Consider the following 26024-nt stretch of genomic DNA (forward strand, 5'->3'; position numbering starts at 1 on the left):
CTGGGCAAGTCCTTTTCCCTTTCAGAGTATGCTTCCTACTCAGTAAAATAAGAGCAGTTGAAAGAGAGGGTCTTTAAAGACCCTTTAAATTCTAAATGCCAGGGCCTCTTAGAGCTGCTGCTGCTGGTCTGGCCTTAGGGACTCTGGTTAGAGGCTCTGTCCCTTCTCAGTCTCTTTCTCTCTCAGTCTCTCTTTCGGTTACCAGGCAGTGTGATAAGTGCAGGCTATACAAAGAAAAGATGAAAACAATTCCTTCCCTCATGGAGCACACAGTCTAATGGGCTGGGGGTGGGGGGTGGGGGTGGGGGTGGGGGAGACAAGCAGCAAACAATTCCGCACAAACAAGATATAGCCAGGATGGGTTGGAGATCCTCAGCAGAGGGAACGCTCTGGCACCAAGAAGGATGGGGATTTCCCCTGAGCCTCTGCTGCTTTTATTCATTTTCGGGATGTCTCTGCCATTGTCTCTTTCCCCATCACTTGCACACAGTAGGCGCTAGCTTCATCAGAGCTTGTTGACTTGACTCTCAGACCGTTTTTCTGTCTCCAAGTCCCCGTGTCTCTATGTCCCCGTGAGTGGTCAGGCTGGCCCTGCGTCTTTGATCCGGTCCATGTCTATCTCTCTGTGGCTCTCGGGCTCTCCGGGGTCCTTGCTGTCTCCTCCCTCCACCTCCTCCCTTCTCGAAGGCTCGTCTCCTCCTATTCCCTCCCCGCGGGGGCGTCACTGAGCCCTCCGGGCCGCAGGGGGCGCTGTCCTGTCTCATGCACATAGAGGCGCCGGCGTGGGAAAGCTGGGCTCGGTGGCCCCGGAAGCCGGAAGGGAGTCGAGAGTGCACGCTGGAGGCTCGCTCCCCGCGAATCACGGACCCGCCGGAGACCTCCCGACAGCCTGGGGCCGCCGCCGCCGCTTCCATGGGCGCCGAGCACCAAGCCCGCGCCTGTCTGGCCAGGTGCGGCCCCAACACACCGCCTGCCCTGCGAGAACTGCTGCGCATGCTCCAACGATTCGCCGGGTGAGCCAGGACCCGCCCCCGAGCCGCAAGGACCCGCCCCCGAGCCGCAAGGACCCGCCCCCGAGCCGCAAGGACCCGCCCTGAGCCTCCTGCTTTCTCCCCTCTAGATAGGTCCCGCCCCCAAGCACCTCGAGCCCCCCACCCCCTCTATCTCTGGGGAAAGGGGCCAGGGGTCTCTGGCTTTTGGTCATGTACACATGACAGGTTTGGGGTTGGGGGGAGTGAAGGAGGGAGGCCCGCAGCCTCTGCCGCTGTCTGTGAACCTGTCTCCGTCCCTGTCCCTCCCCAGTGCCCACGTCTACATCTGTGTCAATCAATAAACATTTATTAAGCACCTACTGTGTGCAAAAGCTTCATCTTCCCTTCCCTTTGTCACTGCCCCTAGTGTCCCTGCCTGAGTGTCCCTGAGTCTCTGTGTCTCCCTTTATCTTTAGGTCCCTGTGTCTCTTCTTGAGTCTCTGTCTTTCCCTCTGTCTCCATGGCTTCCTTCCCATCCCCCATCCTTCCTGCTCCCTACGGTGACCTCTGGGCTGCCTGGGACCCATGGGCTTTCCAGCCCTTGCTCCCTCCCTCTACTAGGAGAGCACGGCCCTGCCCCCCCCACTCCCAGCAGGCTCAGGCCCCACCCCTAGAAAGGGGTGCCGCTGTAGGGCTCCCCCCCCAGATCGCTGGGATGCACAGGGGGGTTGGGGGTGTGTGAGTGAGGTGGGTGGTGTTGCTGAGTCAGGGTTTGGGAAGTGAGTGGGAAGCCTTCAGTTTCAGGCTTGGACTGGGCTTGGGGGGGGGCCCAGTTCTGGGGGGCTCTGGGTCCTGGCTGGCTCAGGTAGGGTTGGGGGCTTCCTCCCCTGTGAGCAGGCCCTGGCGGGGGGGGGGGGGGGGGGGGGTGTGATGCTGTCATGCTGACTGGCAGGTCTTCTGTTTCTGCAGAACTTCTGGCCGACGCAGTCAGGAGCTGAGCCTGGCAGAGGCCGGGAGGCTCTTGCCTGCCCTGAGGCAGGCCTGGACTGAGCTGGATGTCCCCGAGGCCCAGGCCTTCCTGGGCTGCCTGCTGAGCTGTCAGCTGGAGGCCATGGGCAGCCTGGGGGCCTTCCGCAAGCTGGAGAAGGTGGGTGGAGCCAGGCAGACCAGGCTGGGTGCTTACTCTGGGAGAATGGGGGGTCGTGGGCCTTAGGCCACCCTCCCCTCATCCTCTGGCCCTGTGGGGAGTGGGGGGGAACGTGCCCCCAAACAGGACCAGGTCTGGCTTGTAGAGCCAAAGGAGACCTCCGAGGCCAGCCAGTCTCACCTGCTCATTTTACAGAGGGAGAAACTGAGGCTTATGGAGGGGAAGGGGCTGGCCCAAGGACACATGGCACTTCTGTGGCAGAGCCAGGCCTCAAACCCAGTCCCCTAGGCCAGGCACTGTGTTGGGGGATGCAGAGATAAAAGCTGAACTGTACCTGCCCTCGGGGGTGTGGGGGGGAGGGGGAGGGAGAGACTTCTGGGTGACCTCTCTGAGCCTCAGTCTCATCATCTGTAGAATGGGACGATAACCCCTGTATGACCTTACTCCATGCTGAAGTTAGCTGAGATAGGGTATAGCAGGCACTCTGTCCCTTCCAGCGCTGAACGGGCTTGTGCTAGGGATAGAAGAAGGAGCTTGAGGAAAATCAGAGCAGGGATGAGAGCCCTTTCATCTGGAGGGAGGCCATAGGGCCTGCCCCCAGAAAGGAGCCAGGACTCAGAGAGCCAGAGATGAGCAGGGAACAGCATGTGCAAAAGCCCTGAGGTAGGAGATGGACCCTACAGTGCAGGAAGGGCAGTGAAGAGACAGGGATGGGAGGGCAGATGGACGGTGGGGAGCCCGCGATAGTGGGCTAACGACACATGTGGAACTCATGAAGAGGAGCCTTCTTGGTCTGAGACTTTGTGGTCCCTCCAGGCTACCTTCCTTCCTACAGATCTTGGCCACGTTGGCTGCAGGGAGAGAGAGCGTGGCATCTGAGGAAGTGGCCAGGATTCTAGGCAGCCTGACCCAGAGCCGGCAGGTGAGGGGGCTGGGAGTTGGGGCCTGGGCTGCGCAGGGATGCCCATACTGTGGGCGCTGACGCCTACTCTTCCCTTCTAGGCCCTGGCTCTGGGAGATCTGCGCACAGGTCAGTCCCTCGCCTACCTCCCCACAGACTCATCTAGGCTGACCCCTTTAGGTTATGGGGGAGGGAGTGGCAGATGGGGGCTAATCCCCTGGGGCCTCCCAAGGCCCAGCCCAGGGTCCTTGGATCACATCTCTGGCAGTGGGGGCTGGAGGGTGAGCAGAGTTCCCGGCCTTTGTCCTCTCTGGCCATCCGCCCTGGGAGGCCTGGGAGGGAGGTGAGGGGAGGGCCTCTTTGGGGGTGCTGGGGATCTCTCATTGGGCCCCCCTGATCTAATGGGCCCCTCTGCCCAGTGTGTCTATTCCTGGAGGAGAGCAGCCTGGCCAGAGAACATTGGAGACATGCCCTGGACACCCTGCTGGGCAGCACTGCCTCCACGCTGGCCTCTGTGTTGCAGGACCCGGCTGCAGGGTCTGCAGAGCGGGCCTGCCATGCAGTGAAGGTGGGTGTGTGTCCTTATTCCCCATCTTCTCCCTGTAAAAACTGGGCTGGCAAGGGGGCATGCCTGAGCGGTCACAGTGGAGAGCCACAGGGCTCCGGGGTCCTGTATGGCAGCCACGTGGAGGGCCCGGGGTTGGGGGTGGCTTGCAGAGCCCCTGTAAGTAACCCTGTCCTGCTGCGGAGCCTGCTGGCTGCCACTGGTCTCCAGGAGGTGGGGCGTGGCCTGGCTGATGGGCACTTCGGCTGATGGACACAGTCTCTGCCCACAGCTGGCCCTCCAGCTTTTCCAAACCATGCCAGAGGAAGTGGGCGTCCTGGTCTGGAGTCCTGCAGATGACACGGAGCCCCTGGCGAGCATCCTCCAGTCCCTGGTGCAAGTGACCATGGGAAAGGTGACGAGACGCTTGGGGAAGGCTGAGGCCTAGCCCTATGGCCCTGGTTGAGGGAGGTGGGCCCTGCTGATCACGAGGCTTTCCTGCTTCCACTCTTGTCCCTCCTGCAGGTGGTCAACAAGGATGCCCGCCTCCTGGCTGGCACGGCCCTGGGCATGCTGGTGAATACTGCCCCCACACTGGAGGCAGGGGTCAGGGCTGTGTCCGAGCTGCTGGGGCTGCTCAGCCCAGGTGAGGCTATGAGAGAGAGAGCGACTGGGAGGAGAGAGAAGGCCAGCCTGGCCCCTCCTCACGCTCCCGGCCTGGCCTCTCCCCACGTCCCCAGCCCGACTTCATCTTACATCCCCAGCTCAGCCTCTCCCCACATCCCTGGCTCGGCCTCTCCTTATGTCCTAGCCTCTCCCCGCATCCCTGTCCTGGCCTGTCCCCATGTTCCAGGTCCAGCCTCTCCCCACGTCCCTGGCCCGGCCTCTCCCTGCATCTCCAGCCTGGCCTCTCCCCATGTCCCCAGCCCAACCTCTCCTTACATCCTGTCCTCTCCCTGTGTCCCCAGCCTGTTGTCTCCCTGCATCCCCGACCTGGCCTCTCCCTGCATCTCCAGCCTGGCCTCTCCCCATGTCCCCAGCCCAACCTCTCCTTACATCCTGTCCTCTCCCTGTGTCCCCAGCCTGTTGTCTCCCTGCATCCCCGACCTGGCCTCTCCCTGTGTCTCCGGCCTGGCCTCTCCTTATGTCGTGGCCTCTCCCTGATCCCTGTCCTGGGCTCTCCCTGTGTTCTAGGTCCAGCCTCTCCCCATGTCTCCGGCCTGGCCTCTCCTTATGTCGTGGCCTCTCCCTGATCCCTGTCCTAGCCTCTCCCTGTGTTCCAGTTCCAGCCTCTCCCTGCATCCCCAGCCTGGCCTCTCCCCATGTCCCCAGCCCAACCTCTCTTTACATCCTGTCCTCTCCCTGTGTCCCCAGCCTGTTGTCTCCCTGCATCCCCAGCCTGACCTCTCCCTGTGTTCCAGGTCCAGCCTCTCCCTGTGTCCCCAGCCTGTTGTCTCCCTGTGTCCCCAGCCTGTTGTCTCCCTGCATCCCCAGCCTGACCTCTCCCTGTGTTCCAGGTCCAGCCTCTCCCTGTGTCCCCAGCCTGTTGTCTCCCTGCATCCCCAGCCTGACCTCTCCCTGTGTTCCAGGTCCAGCCTCTCCCTGTGTCCCCAGCCTGTTGTCTCCCTGCATCCCCGGCCTGGCCTTTCTCTGTGTCTCTGGCCTGTCCTCTCCTAAGTACCCAGGCCCAAGCTACAGGCAGTCTCCCCTGCATTCAGTGTGGCTTGTTGGCTAACACCGAGGGCAGGCAGGGCCTTGGAGGACAGCAGGGCTCTCTGCTCAGGGTGCGATCGTCTTATCAGGGAGATGGGGATGGCTGTAACAAGTGGGCCCTGACCTGAACCTCAGGGAGCTGAATGTGGTCAAGGGAGGAGCTGGCCTGTGCTAAGCTGGGCTTGGCCTCAGCCCCAAGGAGAAGGACTGAGTGATCAGGGATAGGAGAAGCTTCCTCCTCTGAACAGATTTGTTGTCCTTAGACCCCGGGGACCAGAGGCTTGGGGGGCTGCGAGTGGCTGTGCCCCCCATGAGCCCTGATGGGCTGGAGTACCTGGTGCTGAGCCGAGGCCTTCTGACGTCCTGCAGGAGGGAGATCCTGACCTTCAGGCCTCCTGGTGGGCAGGTGAGTCTGAGCCTGGACTAGGGGAGCCGGGAGGAGGCAGTGGAGGCAAAGGTGCCCTGGACTGTGGGACAAGGAGAGGCCAAGCTCGGCTTGTCGTGCCCTCCCTCCAGGGTCAGGTCAGGGATTTGCGGGGTGTCTACCCTGCCTGTGCTAGGCTCTCCCAGAGGACCCTCTCCCTCTGCTCCCGGGCCCCGGGCCCCCGGCGGCCTGCTTTCTTCACACCCACCACTCCCAAACCCCTAGGCCTGTCTGCTGCTCAGAGACCTGATGCCCCCCATTGGCCCAGGCTGGAGCGAGAAGCCCATGGACTACCGTGCCTTCCTCCTCCAGGGTGAGGACTCCTGGGCCTGTGGGAATGTATGACGGGGGCCGCTCCCTGCCTCTAAGCAGGGCCTGCTGGTGATGGAGGCCTGCGGCCAGTGGGAGAATGTCAGGGGCCGAGGTTGGGGTCAGGAAGCAGAGAGGATGACTCAGGTCTGGAGAGTGGACAGAGAGGCCGCCCTCCAGGACCAGTCTGTCCTGGGCCGTGGGTGGGAAGTGGAGGAGGCCACAGGCAGCCCTAACGCTGGAGAGGGATCCTCGGGGAAGCAGGCGTAGAGTCTGGGAAGCAGAAGGATGTGCAGGCCTGGGAACAGGGCATCTCACCAGAGGGCCTCGGGGAGGTTTCAGCCAGAGGCAGGGGTAGTGGGGTGCCCAGGGGAGGTGGACCCAGGGCAGCCTGACTCGAGAGAGGAGCCTAGTGTTTGCTGCCCCTCCCCAGCTTTCTCCCTGTGGCTGCGGCGGCTACACGAGAGCACCCCTGGCATCTGGACGGGACGACTGCTGAGCGGGACCTCTCTGCAGACCCAGCAGCTGACTCAGTTCATCTGGATAAGCACCAAGAGCCCGGTAGGGAGCCCCGGGATCAGGCCAGGCTGGGTCCAGCCCATCTCCTCTCCGTATCTGAGTCCCTCATGCAGAGAAGGCAGCCAGACAGCAAGGCCTGTCCTGATCCCTTGGGTCACCCAGGAGGTGGCCTGGGGAAGATGGAGCCAGAGACACTGTCCTTGGCACACTGCTGGGAGGGTCATGGTCTGATACTATGTACAGTGGAAACACCCCCAAACCTCGGCTCTGGTCTCAGCACCGGGAGCTTGTGGCGGCCCCTCGGTACCTACATCTATAAAATGAGGAGGGGGTGAGGTGAGGAGAGGTGTCTGCCAAGCCCCTTGTGGGGTGATGAGCTAAAGCCCTAGAAGGAACCTGGCCTCATCTTTTTTTGGTCTTGTTTTTGATTTTTGGTGGGGCAGTGAGGGTTAAATGACTTCCCTAAGGTCACACAGATAGTGTCAAGTGTCTGAGGTCAAATTTGAACTCAGGTCCTCCTGAATCCAGGGCTGATGCTCTATCCACTGCGCCACCTAGTGGCCCTGGACCTCATCTTTTTATAGATGGGACAACTGAGGCCCAGATTGGGGAGAGGGTCACACAGCAATACAGGGACACCATAGTTGGGTCCAGGAAGCTGGGGACTGGAGAGCTGTCAAAGGGGCACAAAGGGCAGGGCCCACTAGGGAGGATGACGGTGTTGGCGGCCATCTGCCTGGCCCATGGAGTCCGCACCTTCCCCCACAGCTGGAAGTCCTGTCTGAGGCCACCCTGCGCTCCTTCAGCCTTTTCCTGGAGCTCTATGGGAAGGAGTGTGCACACTTTGGAGACGACGTGGAGCGGCCCCTCTATGACAAGCTCTTAGAGAGGGTCCGGGCTCTGCCCTGGTTGACCAAGGCCCGCTACTCAGTCCTCTGTGCCCTGCTGCCCTTCCTGGGCTCTGAAAGGGTGAGTGTTCCCTCCTTTGGACTGGTCAGAACAGTGGAAAGAAGGCTGGGGAGGAGCCTCGAGGAGTCCCAGGGAAGCTGGCTGCAGGGAAGTAGCCCTTGGTTCCCCGGAGCATGGAGGGCCAGGGCCTGGGAGCCCCAGCCTGGGGGGGGGGCAGTGTTTCAGCACCACGGCCAGGGGTGAGCTGGGGGAGAGCCGGGAGAAGCCAAGGGGTCTTCCAGGGCTAAATTGATGGGGGAGGATGGTGGAGCTTGCTGCTGGAGCCTGATAGGCAGGGGTCAGGTCACTGTGATCCGGGGGTCTTTGGGCTTCCAGAAGTGGGGGGAGCTTCCCCGGCCTCGGCATTTCTCAGACCTTGGCTCACATCGCCGGTGGCAGTGGGCAGAGGGCACAGTCCCTTCTTTCTGGGGTTATCAGGGTGGGCTTCCTGGAGGAGGCATGCCTGGGATGCAGAGCGCACTGCTCTTTCAGGTCTTGGCTGTGCTGCCGGAGCTCCCTCAGGACCTCTTGCTCTGCCTTTCCACCAATGCCCTGAGCCCCCCAGCAGTGGACACATACCGCTGCTTCCTACAAGCCCAGCGGGAGGAGTGGGCCCTCGCGGAGGCTGGCACTGGCGAGGAGGCGTTGGCCAAGCGGTGGGCCCGGCACTGGTTGCCTGCTGTGGCGGAGGCCCTGCAGTCCCCGGTGCCAGCCGTGCAGGGCCGGGCAGCCAGCTCGCTGCTCCCTCACACTCTGCAGCTCTTCCCAGCCTCAGCTGGACTCCTGGAGCAGGCGTTTGCAGGCCCAGGACTGGCCTGCCTGCGGGGGTGGGCGGCCCTGCAGAGGACTCGAAAGGAGCTAGGCCAGGGCCCCCAGGCGGCTAGCCAGAGTCCAGCCCGCCTTGCCGCGTGCCTGGCCTGTGGGGATGAGGCTGTGCGCCTGGCAGGGGCCAGCCTCTTGTGTGGGGGGCCTGGATCTGCCCAGGCCCCTGGCCCAAAGGAGCTGGCCATCTTCCAAGACTTCCTGTGGCTGAACCTCAGTGGCTCTTCAGCATCCTTCCGGCAGCTGCTGCAGGCAACTGTGAGCAGACTCCTAGGCCGGCTTCGTGACAGTGCGCTGGCTGTGCTCCGTAGCCAAGGGGCAGCAGGGGCAGGCCCACCCCCAGAGCCTCTCCTACTCACTGAAGGTGAGCCTGGGGCAGGGAGAGGAGGGGCTCAGCCCCTGTACTGCCAAGGGCATCATGGGGCCCCTGGGAAATGCACTCCCTCAGACTCCCTGTCCTCTCTTGAGCGCTAGGGCAGGGGGATGGATGCCTGCAGAGATAGGCTTTGGACTGGGAGGGTTGGGGGACCTGAGGAGGTGGGCTTTGGGATGGAGGGGATTGAGGTACCCGGGGAGTTGGAGAGACTTGGAGAGAGGTAGGCTCTGGGGGCCCCAGGGGCCGAGGGCTCAGGGAGGTGGGCCAGGGGGGCTGGGGGCTCAGGGAGGTGGGTTCTGGGCCTGGGGGGCTACTGTGAGGCAGTGGACCCATGCAGGGGGGCCCAGGGAGGGGGGCCAGAAGGGCTTGTTGGCCTGGTGTGCAGCTCCATCCAAGGTCTTCCTGGCCTCTTGTCATCCATCCTCTGCAGACTTCGTGGAATGGCTGCTGCAGTTCAGTGTCTCCCAGCTGGGCCCAGCCTCAGGCTTCCAGCGCCGAAGGACCGCCCTGCTCCTGCTCACGGCCCTGCTGGTGACGTGCACGGACAGCTGGAGCCCTGAACGGAAGAAGGGGCAGCCTCCCCGTGAGTCCTGACTCAGCCTTGTCCCCCGTGACCCCTATGGGCATCAGCCGCTCCCCACGCAGAGCCCGCCCCGGCCCCCAGCCTCGGCCTGGCTCTCCTCAGCCCTCTCTGCTGCTTCCTCCAGGGCCGACCTCCTGCCCCACTAATCCCCACCCCCTCCATTGCCCCACAGCTACCATGGCCGCTTTGCTGAGCTGGGCCAGGCGGAGAGGCCGCTGGGACTTCACCTCAAGGGCCACCTTGCTGGCCTTGCTCAGCTGCCTTCAGGACGGCACCAGTGAGGTAAGGTGCCCGATTGTCCGGGGAGGGGACGAGGAGGAGGGGATGAGGCCCCTCCATCTGGTGTAGGCCCGATGGGCCCATAAGAATGTGTGGCATTTCCAGAGTAGCTGAGTGTTTGCAGAGCCCTTCCTGTCCAGGGTAGCAGGTGCTGGAATCCAAGGCCCAGAGTTCAAATCCAGCCTCTCCCTTCCCTTTTCTGGGCCTCAATCTCTGCTTTGTAAAAGCAGATGGGACCTGGACTCGGTGGCCTGCTTTAGTGCTAGGAGACAGGCGGGGTCGCTGAGGCAGGTGACTCCCTGTGTGGAGATTATTCCTTTCACTGATAAAGCTTGGCAGCAGCTTGAATGTGGGGGGTGAGTGCACAAGAGAGGAGCTGAGGAGGCTTGGGGGTGGGGAGTGATGACACCCCTCACAGAAATAGGAGCATTCAGAAAGGGGAGGTTTAGACAAGTTCAACTTTGGACATGTTGAGTTCAAGGTCTGTGAGATGCATTCCAAGGTGTCTGACAGGCATCTGGAGATGGGAGACTGGATGTGGAGAGAGGTTAGGGCTGGACAAGGAGATTCAAATCTGGGATGAAGTCCCCTCAGGCCTCTGACCCCTGCTTCTCTTCCCCCAGATCCGGGAGCCAGCTGCCAACCTTCTGCATATCTACTTTCCTCCTGCTCTGCCCGGAGACCTGGCCGGAGCCCTGCTGGAACGGGCACACCAGGCCCTGAGCAGTGCCCGTGGGCAGGAGGTGGAAGCTGGCGCCCTCATGATGCAAACTTTGCTGCAGAAGTAAGGCTGGGGGATGGAGGCCAGGGGCCGGGTGGGCTCTGAGCCTTAGGCCTCCCTCCCTTCCTTTCTTCCCCTGCCTGCCCTTTGGGTCTCCCCTTGACTCCAGGCCACCCTTTGCTTTACTCTGCTCTGCTCTGCCTCAGAGGTCCACTCGGGCCCCGAACCTTGGGGCAGCTAGGGTTGTTTTCTCTGTCCTGAGCCCTGAGGCCGTGTGGGTTTTCCTCTTTGTCAGAGTGGACGGTGACACCCTCCAGAACATAGTCCCCAGGCCCGAGGAGGAGGGCCCAGCCCTGGGTTGTCCCAGCCTCACGCTCATCTCCTACCTTCTCCACCTGCTACGGGAGCGTCACGTGGCAGCCCAGCAAGACCTGCTTCAGGCGGCCTCTGCCCAGCCACTCCATGGTGAGGGCTCCTGGGCCACGGGGAGCCTCCCCCCGGCCCTGCTTGCTACATCCCCCCAATCTCTCCAGCTCCTGGATCTCCCCCCCTCTGCCTCCTCCCCCATCTCTCTTCTCATGGTGGCTTCTCTGTCACTATGTGCTGCCCCATTCTCTCTTTTCTCTGTCTGGATCCTTCCACTCCCTTTGCTCGTCATTGTGTGCCCCCGTTTCTCCTCATCATTGTGTACCCTTGTTTCTCTCTTCAGTGTTAGGTGCCCCCGCTTCTCTCCTCACCATTGTGTGCCCCTGTTTCTCTCTCCTCACCATTGTGTGTCCCCATTTCTCCTCACTGCTGGTTGTCCCTGCTTCTCTTTCTTCTCCATTGTTTCCCTCGGTTTTCTCTTGTGCCAGGTGCTTTCTCTCTTCTTCCCAATCGGTGGCTCTAGTTCTCCATTTTACTCTCACCACGCGTGTTCCGCCTGATTGTGTCCCTGTTTTACTGAGCTCTCTTTCCTCCTGGATCCCCCCAGTTCTCTCTCCATGGTCTGATCTTGTCCCTCACCGTCTCCTCATTCTTCTTTGTGCCCACGGCGTCCTTTGGGTGAATTCCTCTCCGGTGGCTTCCTTGTCTGTGCTCGCTCTTCCCTCCCTCCTCTCGTCCCCACCTCTCTATGCTCCCCCTCCCCAGTCTCAATTTTCCCTTCCCTGCTGTCCTTGGCCCCTGCCCTCCTCCCCTTGACCTTACTAAGGGTGGTTTCCGGGCAGCCATTGTCTGCGGGGGCTTTGGGGAGTTTGGGGCTCCCACAAGGCTGCGCTGGGCTAGGAGATAATCGGGAGCTAGGCGGGGCTGGGCAAAGTAGGGATGAGGATGCTGGGGGGAGGGGCATAGTGCTGATGGAGGAGGCGTCCCTCTCCTAGGCCCTCTGTGCGCCCTGCGCCGATGCCTCCTAGAGGCCCCCCGCACGGGGCTGTCCATGCAACAGGCGTCTACACGGGCCTCCTGGCAGGAGCTGCTCACGATTACGGTGACGACGATGGCTGAGGTTGCCTCCTTCCTCCTGGCCGTCCTACGGGGCTCTGGAGAAGATCTGCAGCCAGGTGGGTACCGTGAGGCCGGGCAAGAGTGGCAGCCCCAGTACATGTCCTGGGCCTGGCCTTGCCCTGCTGCCCCAGCCCCTGCACCCTCTGGTGCCCTGCATCTGGGAGCCCCTCTCTCTCCACTCTTGCCCTGTGGCTGCCCTCACCGCCCCCCCCCCCCTTGTCTTGGCAGCTGCTGCCCCCTCCCTGGCCGACATGGGACTGGCCATCAATGCTGCCGTGTGGCAAGGCAGAGCTGGGGGCCTGGGGTCTGAGGAGGACGAAGAGGAGGGTGAGCCCCCCCTTCTGCTGTCTGAGGAACAGGGACGCATCCTGACCTGTTGCTGGATTTCTGCAAAGGTGAGGGGGGGTCACTGAGGCAGGACTGCCCAGGCATCGGGGCCGAGGCTTCCACCAGAGGAGGGAGGAGGCAGCCCCAGGGGGACAGGCATGGTGTATGGGAAGGACTCTGGGAGGAGGGAAGCCAGAGAGAGGGGGAGCGGAGGCCGTGTGGACATGGATCAGGCAAAAGAACTGGGAATATCAAGCTTGGAGAAGAGAAGGCCAGGGTGGGGGTGGGGGATATGACAGCTGTCCTCGAGTGCCCTGTATTCTGTCGTGTGGAAGAGGGCAGAACCAAGAACCCCAGGGGGCAAAGAGGTGGGTGCAGGGTTGAGCCAAGGAAAAATGTCCTAACGTTGAGAGCTGCTCTGAGGGGGAGGGGCTGCTGGGGAAAGGGCTCCTATTCTTGGAGGCCGTCCAATGGATGTTGGATGACCCCTTGTCAGGGATGTCAGAGTAGGTGCCAGATGGGTCCTGCTTGGTGTGGGAGGCCACTGAGCCCCAGCACTGAGATCCTGATACTCCTGTAGAGTCTGGCACAGACATAGGCGCCTTGCCCCCTGCTCCAGTCAGGCCTCTAATCTTAGACAGGCACACTCCTCCTCCTCCTCTGGGCCCTGCCTCCTGTCTGAGATGCCCCTGGGCAAGGCAGGGGGAAAGGGGAAAAAGAGGGGCCTGTGGTATGGGACACCTGTGTTGGGGCAGACCAGGCACATCGGGGTGCTTTTCCTTGGGGTCCATATTCTCCATGCCCCTTGACCTGGATAGGGCTAGTTGTGCTGCCTGTGTCAGGGGGGTTGGGGAAGCTCTTCAGGGGCTGAGTTTTCATGCCCCCAGCTGGGCTCTCGGCCTGGGGCACTCCCCTTGCTGGAGCTGGGCTGGGCCTTGTGGCCTGCAGCCTCCCTCACACCTCCGTGCTCACATCCAGGAGATAGGCCTGCTTCTGGGAGGCCTGGCAGAGAAGACTCTGCTGCTGGCCCCACCGACCACTGGCTCAAAGTCTCCACTCTTGGCCCTGGATGGCCTGCAGACCATTGTGGCCACCCTGCAGGGTCTGCTGCTCAGATGCCGCCATTGGGTGAGTCAGCCAGATGTGTCCCCCTCCCCCAGCTTGCAGCTTCCTGAGGCCGTGGCCCTGGACGGAAGGATGTGGGCGTGACTGGGGTGGACCTCAGTGACCAACATGGCCTGTCCTTATTGCCCTTTCTAGGCCTTAGTTTCCCTCACCAACCTTTTCCCATTGTGCCTCATACAACCAGGGCCCAGCCCAGGCCTCCTCCTGACCCTCCTGGTACCAGCCATCCCCTCTCCCTCCCCTCCTTCCAACAGGGAGCTCTGGAGGGCTGCGCTTCTGGCCTCACCACGGTCTGCAGGGCATTGCTGGGTCAGCCTGACCCAGAGCTGTGGGAACTGCCCCAGAAGCTGCTGTCCAAGGTACCTACCCTTTGGTTCCTCCTGTGTTGACTTCTCTTGGGCTCTGGGTTGGGCTTATCTTGTGCCCACAGGGACCCCCACAGCCTGGGGGAAGCCGAGAAGGCAGAGGGAGGGGGCAGAGCTCACCCCCGCCCATCCTGCTCTGCTCGATCCCAGCTCATCCTATCTCCTGGTTTGCTTCCGAGGGCCTGGAATTGCTGAGTGGTCCACGGAACAGCTCTGTGACACGCCGGGCGGCGGGTTTCCCCCTCTTCATCCAGTGCATTGTAGCAGGGGAGCCAGCAACCGGTGCCCGGCCTCTGTTGGCCAGCTGTGTGGACACACTGCTTGAGCTGGCCAAGAGGCCCCTGCCTCAGGCCTGGGACCAGACTCTGGACCTGCCACAGGTGAGGGGTGTGGTGCCCAGGAGGAGGGTGGGCTGTGGTCCTCATTCTTGTGAGGGCTTTGGCACAGGTCCTTGGGTAGGACAGCCCGGCCCAGAGCCCCCAGCAGGGAGCTCACGTAGCCCCTGGGTCCTGGTTATCACTAGCCCTCAGCCACATGCAGAGCTGGGCACACCCTCTGCCCAGCCATTCCCTGGAAGGCGCCACTTCTGGGATCCCGACCTCTGAGTGTCCCTGAGCTGCTCTTGAGCTTCTGTGTCACTCCGGCCTTCTGACCCCTCCCCCCGTCCTCAGTGGGGCCTTCCCCTGTGCTGGCCATGTGCTTCTCCCTTCCCCCTCTCCATGCCGCAGTGAACCAGGTCACCTCCCCCAACCTCTCCCTTACCCCCCCCCCCCCCCGCACCCCCAGCCTTGGTCTGCCTTCACTCCTCTTCTCCCACTGCTCGCTGGGCCAGAGAATGTGTCAGCGCTGTGCTGGAGGCCTGTGACACGGTGATGTTACATGATATGAGCTGCCCCCCCACCCCCCACAAGGCCATTCTTCTGCTCCCTCACTGACCACAGCGGGCACAGCTAGGATTCCTCTGCCCACAGGCTGCTCACTATGCCTCTGCCCAAGTATTTATAGGGCCCAAATGGTGGTGTTCCCAGCACCATTAAGGGCCCCAGGTATCAGACTGGGGAGACAAGAAGCCTCCAGATATAGTTATATAGTATGATTTACTGTTTGGGAGACCTGGGATCTGTCACTTCTCTCCTCCGGGGCTCAGATTCATTCTCTGTCACATGAGGATGGTCAGGACAGATAATTCCTAAGGCCCTCCCAGCCCTGCCATCACCTGTTCTAAGGCCCTTCCCAGACCTGCCATCTCCTGTTCTAAGCTGGTATGGTGCAAGGTAAAAGACCAGTGCTCTGATTATAGCAGCAGCTGGTCTGTCCCTGTTGAAGGCCTATGGTTTGGAGCCCTCCTTGCTGAAGGGGGAGGGTCTCCAAGGGGCAGGGATGTGGCCAGGTGACACAGGGAGACGGGTCGGGCACCTCTGGGGATGACAGGCAGACCACTCGCTCCCTGCAGGTCTCTGCTCTGCATGTGCTCCAGGCCCTGGTGCGGGGGACTGGCCTGGGAGCCCCGATGCTCCAGTGGGCCGGCCCGCTCCTTGAGCTGTGTCTGGGGGCCCTGGGCTCCCCTTGCTGGGCTGTGAGGAACGCCGGCACCCAGCTCTTTGGTGAGTGGGAGACGCTGCTGTTTCTCCAAAACGGGGTTGGTACAGGGGTGTGGGGGGGTCCCGGGGCCGAGCTGCTGGCTTTATGGGCCTGGATCTGCCTCCCCAGGTGCCCTGATGGGCCGGCTGCTGGGTCAGAGCCTGAGCCGGGAGGGCAGTGGCCCCCACAGAGGACTGTGCCCCGAGGCTTTCTTCACACTCTACCCTCCACTGGAGACCATTCTTCTGACCCCGCTCTCCCCACTGGGGGCTGCGGGGGAGAGCCGCCCCCACCCTGCCCTCCATGCTGTTCTTATCCTCCTGGCCAGACTGCAGCCTGGCATGGAGCGTCTGAGCAGGTACTGGGGCCTGGGGGTAGGAGGGTTTGTGGTGTCTGGGCCTACCCAGGAGAGAGGGAGGGAGGGGGCCTGGGGAGGCTGAGATGGGGGAGCCCTGCCAGGAGGGACCCTCACTCTGGCCCGGGAGCCTGGTGGCGTTTCAGGGCTTGATCTCGCTCCTCTGGGCCTGGGCCACATCGGTCTAGAGATGGGAGTACAGGGACACGGGGCTGAGAATGGCTGCCACTACTGCTGCCAGACACGGGAACAGCGGGATCCTGGGGGGTGGGGGGAGGTCTCTGTCATCTGCTCACCCCAGTCAAACCTCGTGCTTGGGGTTCAGTTTCTGTGCCAGGGGTGCCTCGGGTGCTGGTGCAGCTCCGGCCGATGACCGGTCCAAGAGTGACCAGTGCGGTCCTGAGCTCAGACAGGCCCGGCTCCCAGGCCGGAGCTTGTTAGGTAGAGGGGATTGGGAAGCCTGGGGCTCCGCGAGGGGTCGGAGGCCTCACCATGGGCTTGGCCTCTTTCCTAGCTCTGCAGCCCGGTTTCAGGAGCAGTTGCTTCATCTCTCAGCGAGTCCAGTCTATGCCACGCGGGCAATGGCTGCCCGGGCCTTGGTGCCCTTCGTGCCTCTGGCAGAATTGGAGAATGTCCTGCTACGCCTGCTGCGGGACCTAGCGGGGCCCAGTGCCCACAACGTGCTTCATGGACGGTTGCTGCAGGCACATGCCCTTCTGGCTCAGGGTGGTACCTGGTGAGCCAGTCTCAGTGGGCACAGCTTCTGCCCCAGCCCGAGTGGCCGACGAGCCTGGATGAGTCCTTGGCTTCAGGCCCTGTCCCGGAGTGGGAGGTGCTTCCCCAGTGCCAAATGGCTGCCTTGGGAGGTGGGAGGTGGGGGGTACAGAGCTCAAGGAGGGCTGTTTGGGCCCCTTTAGGGGATGCTGCAAAAGGGCTTTGTGGCCAGATGAGACTGGGGCAGAGAGTTCGGGGGCTAGGATCAGGTTCCAACTGAGATACTTCCTAGCTGTGTGGCTTTGGACCAGTCACTTCCCCTTTGGATCTATTTCCTCATTTGTCAAATGAAAGATTTGGACTCAGAACTCCCTAAGGTTGAGAATGTGGGGCCTGAGGTTGAGAGCTGAAGGGGAGCTCCTTAAGAAGCCTCAGGAGCCCCACCCTACACTTAACAGATGGGGAAACTGAGGCCAGGGGAAGCAGAGTGACTTGTCCAAGGTCGCATGGCTGGTGAGCATCCAAGGTGAGATTTGAACCTAGATCCTCTGTCTCTGGGACTGGGCTGAGTCCAGGTCCCTCATATTATAGCGGGAGAGACCGAGGCTCAGATCCTTTAAACGAGGTGACCGAAGCTGGACAAACATTAGCTGTTGCTCCTCTGCCCAGGTCGCCTGTAGGCCACACACGTCAGAGCCAGGCTGAGGGAGCCCGGGAGGAGGGGAGATTCTGAGCCTCGAGCCCAGTGCTCTCCCTCTGGATCTGTTCAATCCAGCAAGCATTGAGTAAACTCCTGCTGTGTACAAAGTCCAAGCTTGGCCCTGAGGCTCTGAAGAGGAAGACAAACCTCTCGTTGTGTGGAGGGGCAAGTGGGCAGGCAGGGTATGGCCACAGGTGATGTTCAAGTAGGTGCGTCGGCAGGAGGCAGGTCTTCTGTGGCTGAGGGGACAAAACAACTCAGGGATGAGGAGGAGGCCCCTGGGGACCTGCCTGGCCCCTTCCCAGGCCCTGGTGGCCCCTGTGGGCTGAGCCTGTGCTTTTCTCTGTCCGCAGCCGGACCTTCCAGGGCCTGCCGGCTGTTGTGCATCAGGCAGAGGCCGCGTTTTGGCTGTTCACACCTGCCCAGCGCTGCCCACTGATCCGCTCAGCCTACTTGCGGCTTCTCTCCCTGCTGACCAGTGGCTGCAGCGAGGACTTCCTGAAGCAGCTTGAGGCTGCTGTGACCCAGGAGCTGGGCCCCTCCAGGCCAGAGACTCAGGTAGAGAAGCCTGGTGCTTGGGGCCTGACTTGGGGTTCTGGGGAGGCTCCCTGGCGGGCTGCAGGCTCCCTGGGGGCAGGCACACAGGTGCTCAGGCTGTGCCAACTGATGGGCTTGGCTTGGTTCACAGGTGGGCACTGGCGTGCTGCGCCAGGAGTGTGCCAGATTCCTCTGCAGGGAGGCGGCGCGGTTGGCCGATCCCAGCCGGAGCCAGGCCCTGGCCTCCCTGCTTCGAGGGCCAGACCCAGAGGTGCGCCAGGCCCTGCTTTGCTGGGTGCTGGAAGAGGGGGGTCGCTGCAAGCCCATGGCCGGCATTCTTCGGGCCCTGCTGCTGGTGAGCCCCATCCCAAGGCCCCCACCCCGGGTCCTCCCCGTGCCCGCCTCCGTGTGACCGAGCCGGGTGGGCATGCATGTCTGCACAGTAGGACAGCAGGAGCTTTTGGGAGCTCAGCTGTCTGGGGAGGGGAGAGGAGACAGGGAAGGAGCCCACCCAAGCCCTACCTGAAGGGGCAGGTGGCCATCCTAATGGCCCAGGCAGGAGCTTATTTGTGACTCAGCATCCACCCTGTGACTGCTTGCTGAGCTGAGGCAGCCGGGGGGTCCTCAAGGGTGGGGAGCCAGGCTGGAAGGCCCAGGGGCAGTGAGACCTCACAAGGATGGCCGGGGTCTAAGCCTGCTTCTTTGGCCTCCCCCTTAGGAGACCCTGTGGCCAGTGCTGCAGGAGGGGGGCAGCCCAGAAGGCCTGAAGCTCTACCTGGAGGCGTTGGTGCACCTACACGAGGCCCCCTCTGCCCACACTGAGCAGCTCTCGCCATCCCCGCCGCCCGCCTGCCTGGATCAGCTGCTCTCGCTGGTGGAGACGGCTGGTGGCAGCCCCGGCCTCCTGGGCAGGGCTCTGCGTGCCCTCAGCTTGCTCCTGGCCCTGGGGTAGGGTTCCCCGCCCCCTTTCTGGGCACCCCATGCCAGAAGCCGGCTCACATTCCACATGCCCTTTAGGACCACCCTCTCCTGTGCCTTCCTGAGCCTCAGTTTACCCATCTGCAGATGGGGGCGTTGGGCTAAACGACGTCTCGGGTCCCTTCTAGCTCTAAGTCTGTGCCTCTGTGCTCCTTTGTCCTTGGCCTCAAATCCCAGCCCTGCCCCTCTTCACTCCTCCCGGGACTTTGTCCCTTTGACTCCCTGGGCCTCAGGGTCCTTGTCTGTAAGTTAGTTGGGTCCAGTCCGTCCAGTTCCAGCAGCTTGTGACTCTGCCACAAGCTTCCCTTTCTCTGAGACTCAGTTTCCTCATCCCTCATAGGGATTCTGTTCTCAAAGTGTTTTGTGAACCTCAGGGTGCCAGAAGAGGCGCTGTTAGTTGTGGAAGATAGACAAACCCGCTGTTAGAAACACTCTTTCATGAGAAGCGCCATGTGAGGTGGGGGCTGACAGGGAAGGCTGCCAGCACCTGGAGGGATCAGGGATGACTTCCTGGAGGTGGTGGCATCAGACTTAAGAGGGGCCGGGTGTTCTGGCCTCACTTGGCAGGAAGCCTCAGGGATAAGGGGAAGGAGAGTCATGGGAGGGGGTGTCAGGGTTCCTCTGGGCAGCCTCAGACGGTGGCGCCTGGTGTTCTAGAGAGATGGATTTAAGCTTGGGGTCTGGAAAAAACTGCTGAAACCCGAGAGCCATCCAGGAGTGGAGCAGGCTACCCAAACGGGTGGTGAGCTCCCTGTCTGTCACCGAAGGCCTTTGGGCAGAGGCTGGTTGGTGATGGGGCGATTCCCACTCTGGTGCCCGGCGAGACCCAGTGCCCCTTCCCGGTCCCTTCCGAGACTGAATCCTCTGTCTCTTGGGGGATCCGACTTGTGTGTGACCCCAGAGGCTGCAGCACTTGGAGAAGGGACCAAGTACAATCGAGGCTGGGCTGCGGGGCTGACCGCCCTACCTCCTTGCAGGTCTCCAAGCAGAGGTCGCTAGCCTGGGGGTCCCTGCTAGCTCTGGGGGCTTCCGTATTCAGCAGGCCGGGAGAGAGGCTGAGGGCATTCCAGGCACAGGAAACAGTCCACAAACATTTATTGAGCGCCTGCTGTATGCCGGGCCCCGTGCCACGCGCTGGGCACACACAAGGAGGCAGATGGCCGTGGGCCCAGGACCCAGCACGTGGAGGGTGTTGGAGGGTTGGGGTTTGGAAGGGAGAGCCTCCTTGGAGCCGGTGAGCACTGACTGCGGGGCAGAGGGCCTCCCTCTGGGCCTGGAGATGATAGCGGTAACGGCTGGTGTTCCTGTAGCGGTTTGGAGGCAGGTGCTGTCTTTTCCCATTTTACTGATGAGGACACTGAGGCACAGGCTCTCTAGGAAGTGCCTGAGGTGGGATTAACGCTGTCTTGATGAGTGTCTATGGCCAGAGAAATGGATCCCCTGGTGGATGGGCAGGTGGGCAGTGCTCTGGAGAGGGGCCTTTTGGCGCTCAGGCAGGCTGGTCCCCATCCTCATGACCTCCCCAGCCTGCCACAGTGACAGGAGTGGCAGGGTAGATAGAGAACCAGTCTTGCAGTTAGGAGGACCTGGGTTCAGGTTCTGCTGTGCGACCTCTGAGCCCCAGGCAGCAATTTTGCCCTTACATCCTCCCTACCTTTTACACTTACTCCATGGCCAGGACCACCTTTCCTTTCTATAATTGTCTTCATTGTCCATATTATCCTTTTGTTTCCCCAGCTTCTTCTCTGTATCAGCAGGCCTGGATTTGAACCCAGGTCTCATGACTCCCAGCCCGGGGTGCTTTTGGCTTTCCTACCCTGTGATCTGATTCCTGGGAGCCTGGGGGTCAGCCTGGACTGGGGATCTCTCTGTGGGCCTGCCAGGATGGCTTCGCTCCCACCATGATGGTGTCCCCCCTTTCTGTCTTTACACCCACTGCTAGGCCTGAGGACCTTCCTGCCCTGGGCCGCTGGAGCCTGGTTCTTGAATGCTGGAGTGTGCCCCGCACCTGTGAGGAGCTGAGGCTGGCAGCTGCGCAATCCCTCCGCCTGGCTGGGGTCCGGGTGGTAGTCAGGGCCTGTGCGGGCTCTGGGTCCTCCCTGGCAGCCTTGGCTCTCCGGTAAGCTTCTCTGAGCCTCTGGGGATGGGCACAGGGCACAGTGGCCATCTCTGGCGCCTGCTCGTCTGGATCTGTCAGCCACCAGAGGCTGACGGGGAGGCCTGGGAGGGATTGACTCGAGGAACAGAACTGTTTGGACATGAGAAGTGTCCTCAGAGCTATGAAGGGCTGTTACCTGGAACACGGATTAGCCTTGTGCAGCTTGGCCCCAGAGGGAAAGCTGTGCAGGGTGTCCCAGCCTGTCTGTCACTCAGCAGTTTCATCTCTGGGCCTCAGTCTTCTCTCCTGTAAAATAGGGGGCCTATAAGGGGCTTCCCAGTCCCATGTCTGGGACCTCTAAGTGATGGGGGGTGCGTCTCCAGAGGGGTAGTAGGCAGGTCTGGCTTAGATGAGGTCTCCCAGCTCTGTGCTTCCTCAGCCCTGGACTGCTCCTTGAAGGTGCCAGGAAGGAGGGCAAGCATGGTCTCTGCCTCCAGGGGCTCCCCAGCACAGCTGGGGAGAAAAACCTCATGCTTTAAACAGGGAGCAAACAGGACACTCTGTAAGGAGGTGGATTTCAGGCCAAGAGAGAGCTTCCTAGCAGTCAGATGGAGTGTTTGGTGGTGAAGGTAGTAAGTTCCCCATCCCTGGGAGGAGCCAAGTCCAGATTGAATGGCCTCTTGCCAGGAATGATGTGGCAGGGGAATTGTGCATAACGTAGGGGGCTAGGCTAGATGATGATCAGCTCAAGTAGGTGACCTTCAAGTCACGTGGGCCAAGACAGCAACGTCCAGCTATGAGGTCTAATTGTGGGAGTGAGTGCACGGGGAGAGCCTATTCAAAGGCCCAGAGGCAGGAAATGGGCATTTGGCTAGAATGAGAGGAGGGAGAACCTGGTGTGGACCAGTGTCATCAAGGAAGACTTCAAGGAGGAGGTGAAAATGCAGGTCCAGACTAGGCTCTGTTCTACACTGTTCTGGGTTCAAATCCTCCAGTCCTGGGAAGCTGCTCACCCTACCTGCTGCCTGCTGGCACGTGTTCTCAGGCAGGATGAATAAACATAGATGTCACTCTTCTCTTTAGCTGACACCCTTGGCCTGGATGTGCCCTGGCTTCCCTGACCTCACCTTTCCCCTCAGGCTTCTGAACGCTGGCATTTTCCTGCTGCAGGACGAGGACCGGGCAGTGAGGCTGGAAGCATCCGTGTTCGCCAGTCTGCTGGCCCAGCAGATGGGAGCCCAGCCCTGGGATGCCAGCATGCCCATACAGGCCAACCAGGGCCTGCTCCTTCTGCTGCAGGTCATTAGGACACACTTTGGGGCCTGTGAGGACACCTGGCCACTTCTGATGCTCCATCTCCCCCAGTGTGATCTGGAGGGCCTGCTGGAGGAGGTGGGCACCAGCCGGTAAGGGCCTGGATCTCTCCGTGCATGTCCAGTGCTCAGAGCAGGCTGCCTGCTGGGCTCAAGCTGGTAAGGCCTGGAGCCTCCCTAGAGCAAGCCAGCTTCCAGAAGGGGGCTAGCCTGGGCCAGCCTCCAGAAGGGGGTCAGCCTGGAGTAGCCTCTAGAAGGGGGCTAGCCTGGGCCAGCCTCCAGAAGGGGGTCAGCCTTGAGTAGCCTCTACAAGGAGGCTTTGGGCAGCTGAGAGGGAGAAGCAGGCCTTACCACAGGACCATGGGGGAGGAGGGGAGGCCAGCTCAAGAAGGCTCACATATTTTCTTAGGGCTGATTTGAGGGAAGTGTCCAATAAAGCTCAGGGCTCCATGCAGGCTTCCCTGCAGTGCAAGCAGGACTTGCTGAGCTCTGGGTGTGGGTCAGGGCCGGGCTTGAGGTCCCCTGGGGCCCTTTTGAGCCAGGGCCGATGTGGCTGTCCCTTCCCTAGGACCCCCAGCCTCTATGAAGAGGACGGAGCCAATTTCTTTGCAGAACCGGCTGTGTTTGCCCAGCTCCTGCTCCCCTTCTTGCTCCAACTGCTGGACGGAGCTGAGGACAGAGCGCCCCTCAGGACCCAGGCCCAGCAGTGGGCGGTGGCTCGAGTCCCCGCCGTCCTCCACAGCCTCCGGCATTGCTGCCTCTGGTGGGGTCAAGGTAGGTGGGAGACGGTCAGTCCAAGGGTGTGAGATCTCAGTCAGAAGAGTTCTCTTCTTAGTGCGGAGACCCCAGCAAAAGTTACACGCTTGGCCTGCTTGGGCGTTAGCGAGAGACAATAGATGGAGGCCTGGGCCCCGCCCTCAGGGAGCTCATAGTCCAGGGGCAGGGCAGTGGAGAAGGAGCAGATCTGGGCCAGACCCCGGAGGGTTCACAACCTGGTTGTGTCATGTGCTGGGGGGAAGACTGGGGGAGGGACAGACTGAGGCAAGGGAGAGGACGTTCTGGAGGGGAGCACAGCCCGGGCAAAGACTTGGAGGGGAGGATTCAGCACGTAGGAAGGACCTCTTCTGCATAAGTCCCTGTACTGTGTACTGGGGCCACAGAGACAAAAACAACAATCCCTGCCCGCAAGGAGCTGGCGTTCTTCAGTCATGAATTTGAATTGTGTGCATGTGCACATGTAGATTATGTACACACATGTTCATGCACGTGTGTGGATGTGTACGTGTACATGCACTGCACACATGTGCACAGGTTGATGCGTGTATATGTGTATGCAAGTGCATGTGTGGGTTGCACACGTGTATGCATGTGTGTGCACACATGTGTGCAGCATGTGCAGATGTGGGTACACATGCATGGGTGGGTGGGTGGGTATGGGTGTGTGTGTGCGTGTCCCCACGCCCATCTCTCTGCTTGTTTCAGACAACGCTGGCCCTCTGTTCCTGAAGGCCCTGGGTTGCCCCAAGGTTCACACAGCCCTCACTGTGCTGCTGGTAGAGGCTGAGCTCTTGGCCCAGATCCTGGAGGCCCCACAGGCCAGCGGGGTGACGGTGCCTGGCTCTGGCTGCTCTTCTCAGGAGCTGAGACAAGCCTGGGGGAGGGCTCGGGCTGTGCTCACCCAACACGGCATGGCTCCCCAGCTGAAGGACAGCAGGAGACTGGGGCTGGACAAGAGGCCATGTGCTCTTATCGATGGCTCCAGGTGATCGCCAAGGAGGGATCTGTGAGACCAAGGGAGCCCCAGACATGAGGACATCTGGTGAAAGTGTGAGACAGAGTCCCCTGTGGACTTCTCTGTGGCCCTGAGCTCTTCCCTGGCTCCTGTGCCCCCTCCCCCTGGGGGGGGGCATTCACCTCCATCCCCCTCCATAGCCACCCAAGACAGACTCAAATCAGGCTGATGGGCAGAGTGGCCCGGAGCCAGGGCTCCGGGCTCATCGGAGAGTTCTGCGGGTCACCAGATATTAGCACCGGAAGGGACCTTCTTTTACAGAAGAGGAAACTGAGGCCCAGGGTGGGAGGGGAAGAGGCTTGCCCAGTGACTGAGCTCTGTCATTAAGAATGATCAGTCAATCAATCAATAATAAACATTTATTAAGCACCTATTATGTGCTGCTGGAGGACGATGACACTCTAAGGCTTAGAAAGGGCTCGCTTCACCACTGTGCTGGGAGGTCCGCCAGTAGCTCGTGCTGCTCCGATCGCCCCCATTTTGCAGATGGGTGTGGCCATTTGTCCCCCCCTGCACAGGCTGTCCATGTTTGAGTCGGCTGAAAAGCCAGCACCCTCTCCCTCACGTCACGTCCTGTCCAGTGTTCACTTCTTCTCCAGAAAGTGGAGGTTGTCTCCTGGGTCCCTCCCAGGCCTGACGCTCCATGGCCTGGGGCCTCTGGAGTCTCCGCCTGCTGATGGAGGGGTGGGGCGGGGTGATCTCTAAGTACCCTTCCAGGTTCACCAACGCTGATTCTGTCCAGGAGTGGCAGGGACACGCATGAATCAGTTTTCCTGCAGAGACCAGCTGGGTCCAGATAGAAGCCGCTCTCACCGTCCTTCCCCCCACCCCCAAATCTAACTTGTACAAGAAAGAAATGGAACAACAACATTGATAGAAAAAATATATTTTATAATATGATAATTGGGTGTAATTATTCTGCAGTCTATGCCTGGATCTTTTTTCCACCCAAAGTGATCTCATTTCTTGGAGGGGGGAGGCTGTCTTGGGCCCAGGCCGATGGTGCTGCATTAGGGATAATTTAATGATTAATAAGAGCCCTTCCGCGGGGGCAGCTAGGTGGCGCAGTGGATAGAGCACCGGCCCTGGAGTCAGGAGTACCTGAATTCAGGTCCGGCCTCAGACACTTAACACTTACTAGCTGTGTGACTCTGGGCAAGTCACTTAACCCCAATTGCCTCACTAAAAAAAATAAAATAAAAATAAGAGCCCTTCCAGCTCTGACGATAGTCAGCAAGCATGCAATAAGTGCCTACTGTGTGCCACGGACTGGAGGAAGCCAGTCCGTACTTGATTATCTGCTAATGAAAGAGACAATAAGGACATACGGAAGGGTTTGCTGTGTCAGTACAAGGTGGTTAAAGGCAGTAGTTTGGGAAGCAGGGAGGTAGGGAGGGCTCTAGCATTGGGAGGGAGTGGGCCAAGAAAGCTTGTACAGAAAATGGTGCTAAAGCTGCATCCTGCTGGATTCTCTGGAGCAAGGGTGAGGAGGGATGGCATTTCAGGCATGGGGCACAGTCAGTGCAAATGTCTGGAGATAGGAAATGAGGAGGGAAGCATTTGGGGCCTGCACTGCCTCCAGGCTCTCCCACAGTGCCTGGCTGCTTTGGCTAGGCTGGCTCACCTGCTCAGGGGAGGCAGGTGGTCAGCAGTTGGTGGGATGGCTGACCCCTTCTCCACAGGAATGACCCCCCTGGATGAAGGCTGTCAGGGCTGGCTGGAGGTAGGACCGGTGGTGTGGAAGGAGTTACTAACCCCATTCACCTGCCTGTGGGTGGCATTGTTGCTGGTAGTGATAGCCAAAGTGGGCCGCTCTCCATGGGATTTTTGTCCTTGGTGATGGCTGCGGGGGCTGGACCAGAGGCAGGTTTGAGGGGGGCCGCTGTCACCAAGGCTCTTGGGCTCAGGGTCCTGGGCTGTTTCCATCAGGGTCTGAGGAGAGATGGTGGTCAAGATGGTGGGTGGGGTTTGACCTGCCTGGCAACACATGCTACCTTAGGCCAGTTTGCCTGCTTCATTCATTCAGTCATCCATCCATCCATCCATCCATCCTTCCAACCATCCAGCCATCCACCCACCCATATATCCATCCATCCACCCATTCATCCATCTATCCATCCACCCACCCATCCACCCATTCATCCATCCATCCACCCATTCATAGCCCTTTTGAACTTCTTGAGGACAGGGACTCGCTTTGCCTTTGCCTTCATTTGTAGTCCCAGCACTTAGCACAGTGCCTAGCACATAGTAGGTATTTTATACATGCTTATTGATTCACTGCCAGGTTCAGTCATTTCTCTGGACTCAGCATCTTGGTTTAAGGCCTCAGGTCTCTTCCCCTACCTTACGTTGAATGTTGGCTGTGTCTGCCTATCTTCCCATGTGGAGGCCATG

General features: G+C 60.7%; 1 protein-coding gene across 3 annotated transcripts; it reads left to right on the forward strand.

The window, feature by feature from the left end:
• The first annotated feature begins 546 nt into the window (after nucleotides 1-546).
• Nucleotides 547-24500, forward strand: LOC122735551 (thyroid adenoma-associated protein homolog). 3 transcript variants are annotated; one of them, XM_043977172.1, is made up of 31 exons: nucleotides 547-1013; nucleotides 1941-2118; nucleotides 2954-3040; nucleotides 3121-3148; nucleotides 3439-3587; nucleotides 3856-3978; nucleotides 4089-4209; nucleotides 5540-5682; nucleotides 5926-6013; nucleotides 6443-6570; nucleotides 7297-7497; nucleotides 7969-8662; nucleotides 9105-9257; nucleotides 9430-9539; nucleotides 10160-10320; nucleotides 10553-10722; nucleotides 11619-11798; nucleotides 11971-12137; nucleotides 13048-13197; nucleotides 13449-13553; nucleotides 13739-13939; nucleotides 15013-15163; nucleotides 15270-15498; nucleotides 16010-16231; nucleotides 17263-17467; nucleotides 17598-17801; nucleotides 18165-18394; nucleotides 20367-20543; nucleotides 21662-21928; nucleotides 22404-22609; nucleotides 23318-24500. In XM_043977172.1, exons 1-31 carry the CDS (start codon nucleotides 763-765, stop codon nucleotides 23599-23601), a joined length of 5763 nt encoding a protein of 1920 aa, XP_043833107.1. In that variant the 5' UTR covers nucleotides 547-762; the 3' UTR covers nucleotides 23602-24500. The 3 variants fall into 3 exon arrangements, with proteins under 3 accessions (XP_043833107.1, XP_043833109.1, XP_043833108.1); XM_043977173.1 differs by lacking the exon at nucleotides 547-1013 and adding an exon at nucleotides 1754-1836; XM_043977174.1 differs by lacking the exons at nucleotides 22404-22609; nucleotides 23318-24500 and having other exon boundaries at nucleotides 21693-21846.
• Nucleotides 24501-26024: the final 1524 nt, after the last annotated feature.

Source organism: Dromiciops gliroides, chromosome 1, assembly GCF_019393635.1.
Source record: "Dromiciops gliroides isolate mDroGli1 chromosome 1, mDroGli1.pri, whole genome shotgun sequence".
NCBI classification, from domain to species: Eukaryota; Metazoa; Chordata; class Mammalia; order Microbiotheria; family Microbiotheriidae; genus Dromiciops; species Dromiciops gliroides.

What these genes read in the sequence shown, in the direction of transcription:
- LOC122735551 (XM_043977172.1), top strand. Translation starts at nt 763, where the DNA reads ATGCACATAGAGGCGCCGGCGTGGGAAAGCTGGGCTCGGTGGCCCCGG. An exon ending in GCCTGACCCAGAGCCGGCAG is followed by an intron (nt 3,041 to 3,120) that starts GTGAGGGGGCTG and finishes CTTCCCTTCTAG; the next exon opens with GCCCTGGCTCTGGGAGATCT. An exon ending in CTGCCTCTGGTGGGGTCAAG is followed by an intron (nt 22,610 to 23,317) that starts GTAGGTGGGAGA and finishes TGCTTGTTTCAG; the next exon opens with ACAACGCTGGCCCTCTGTTC.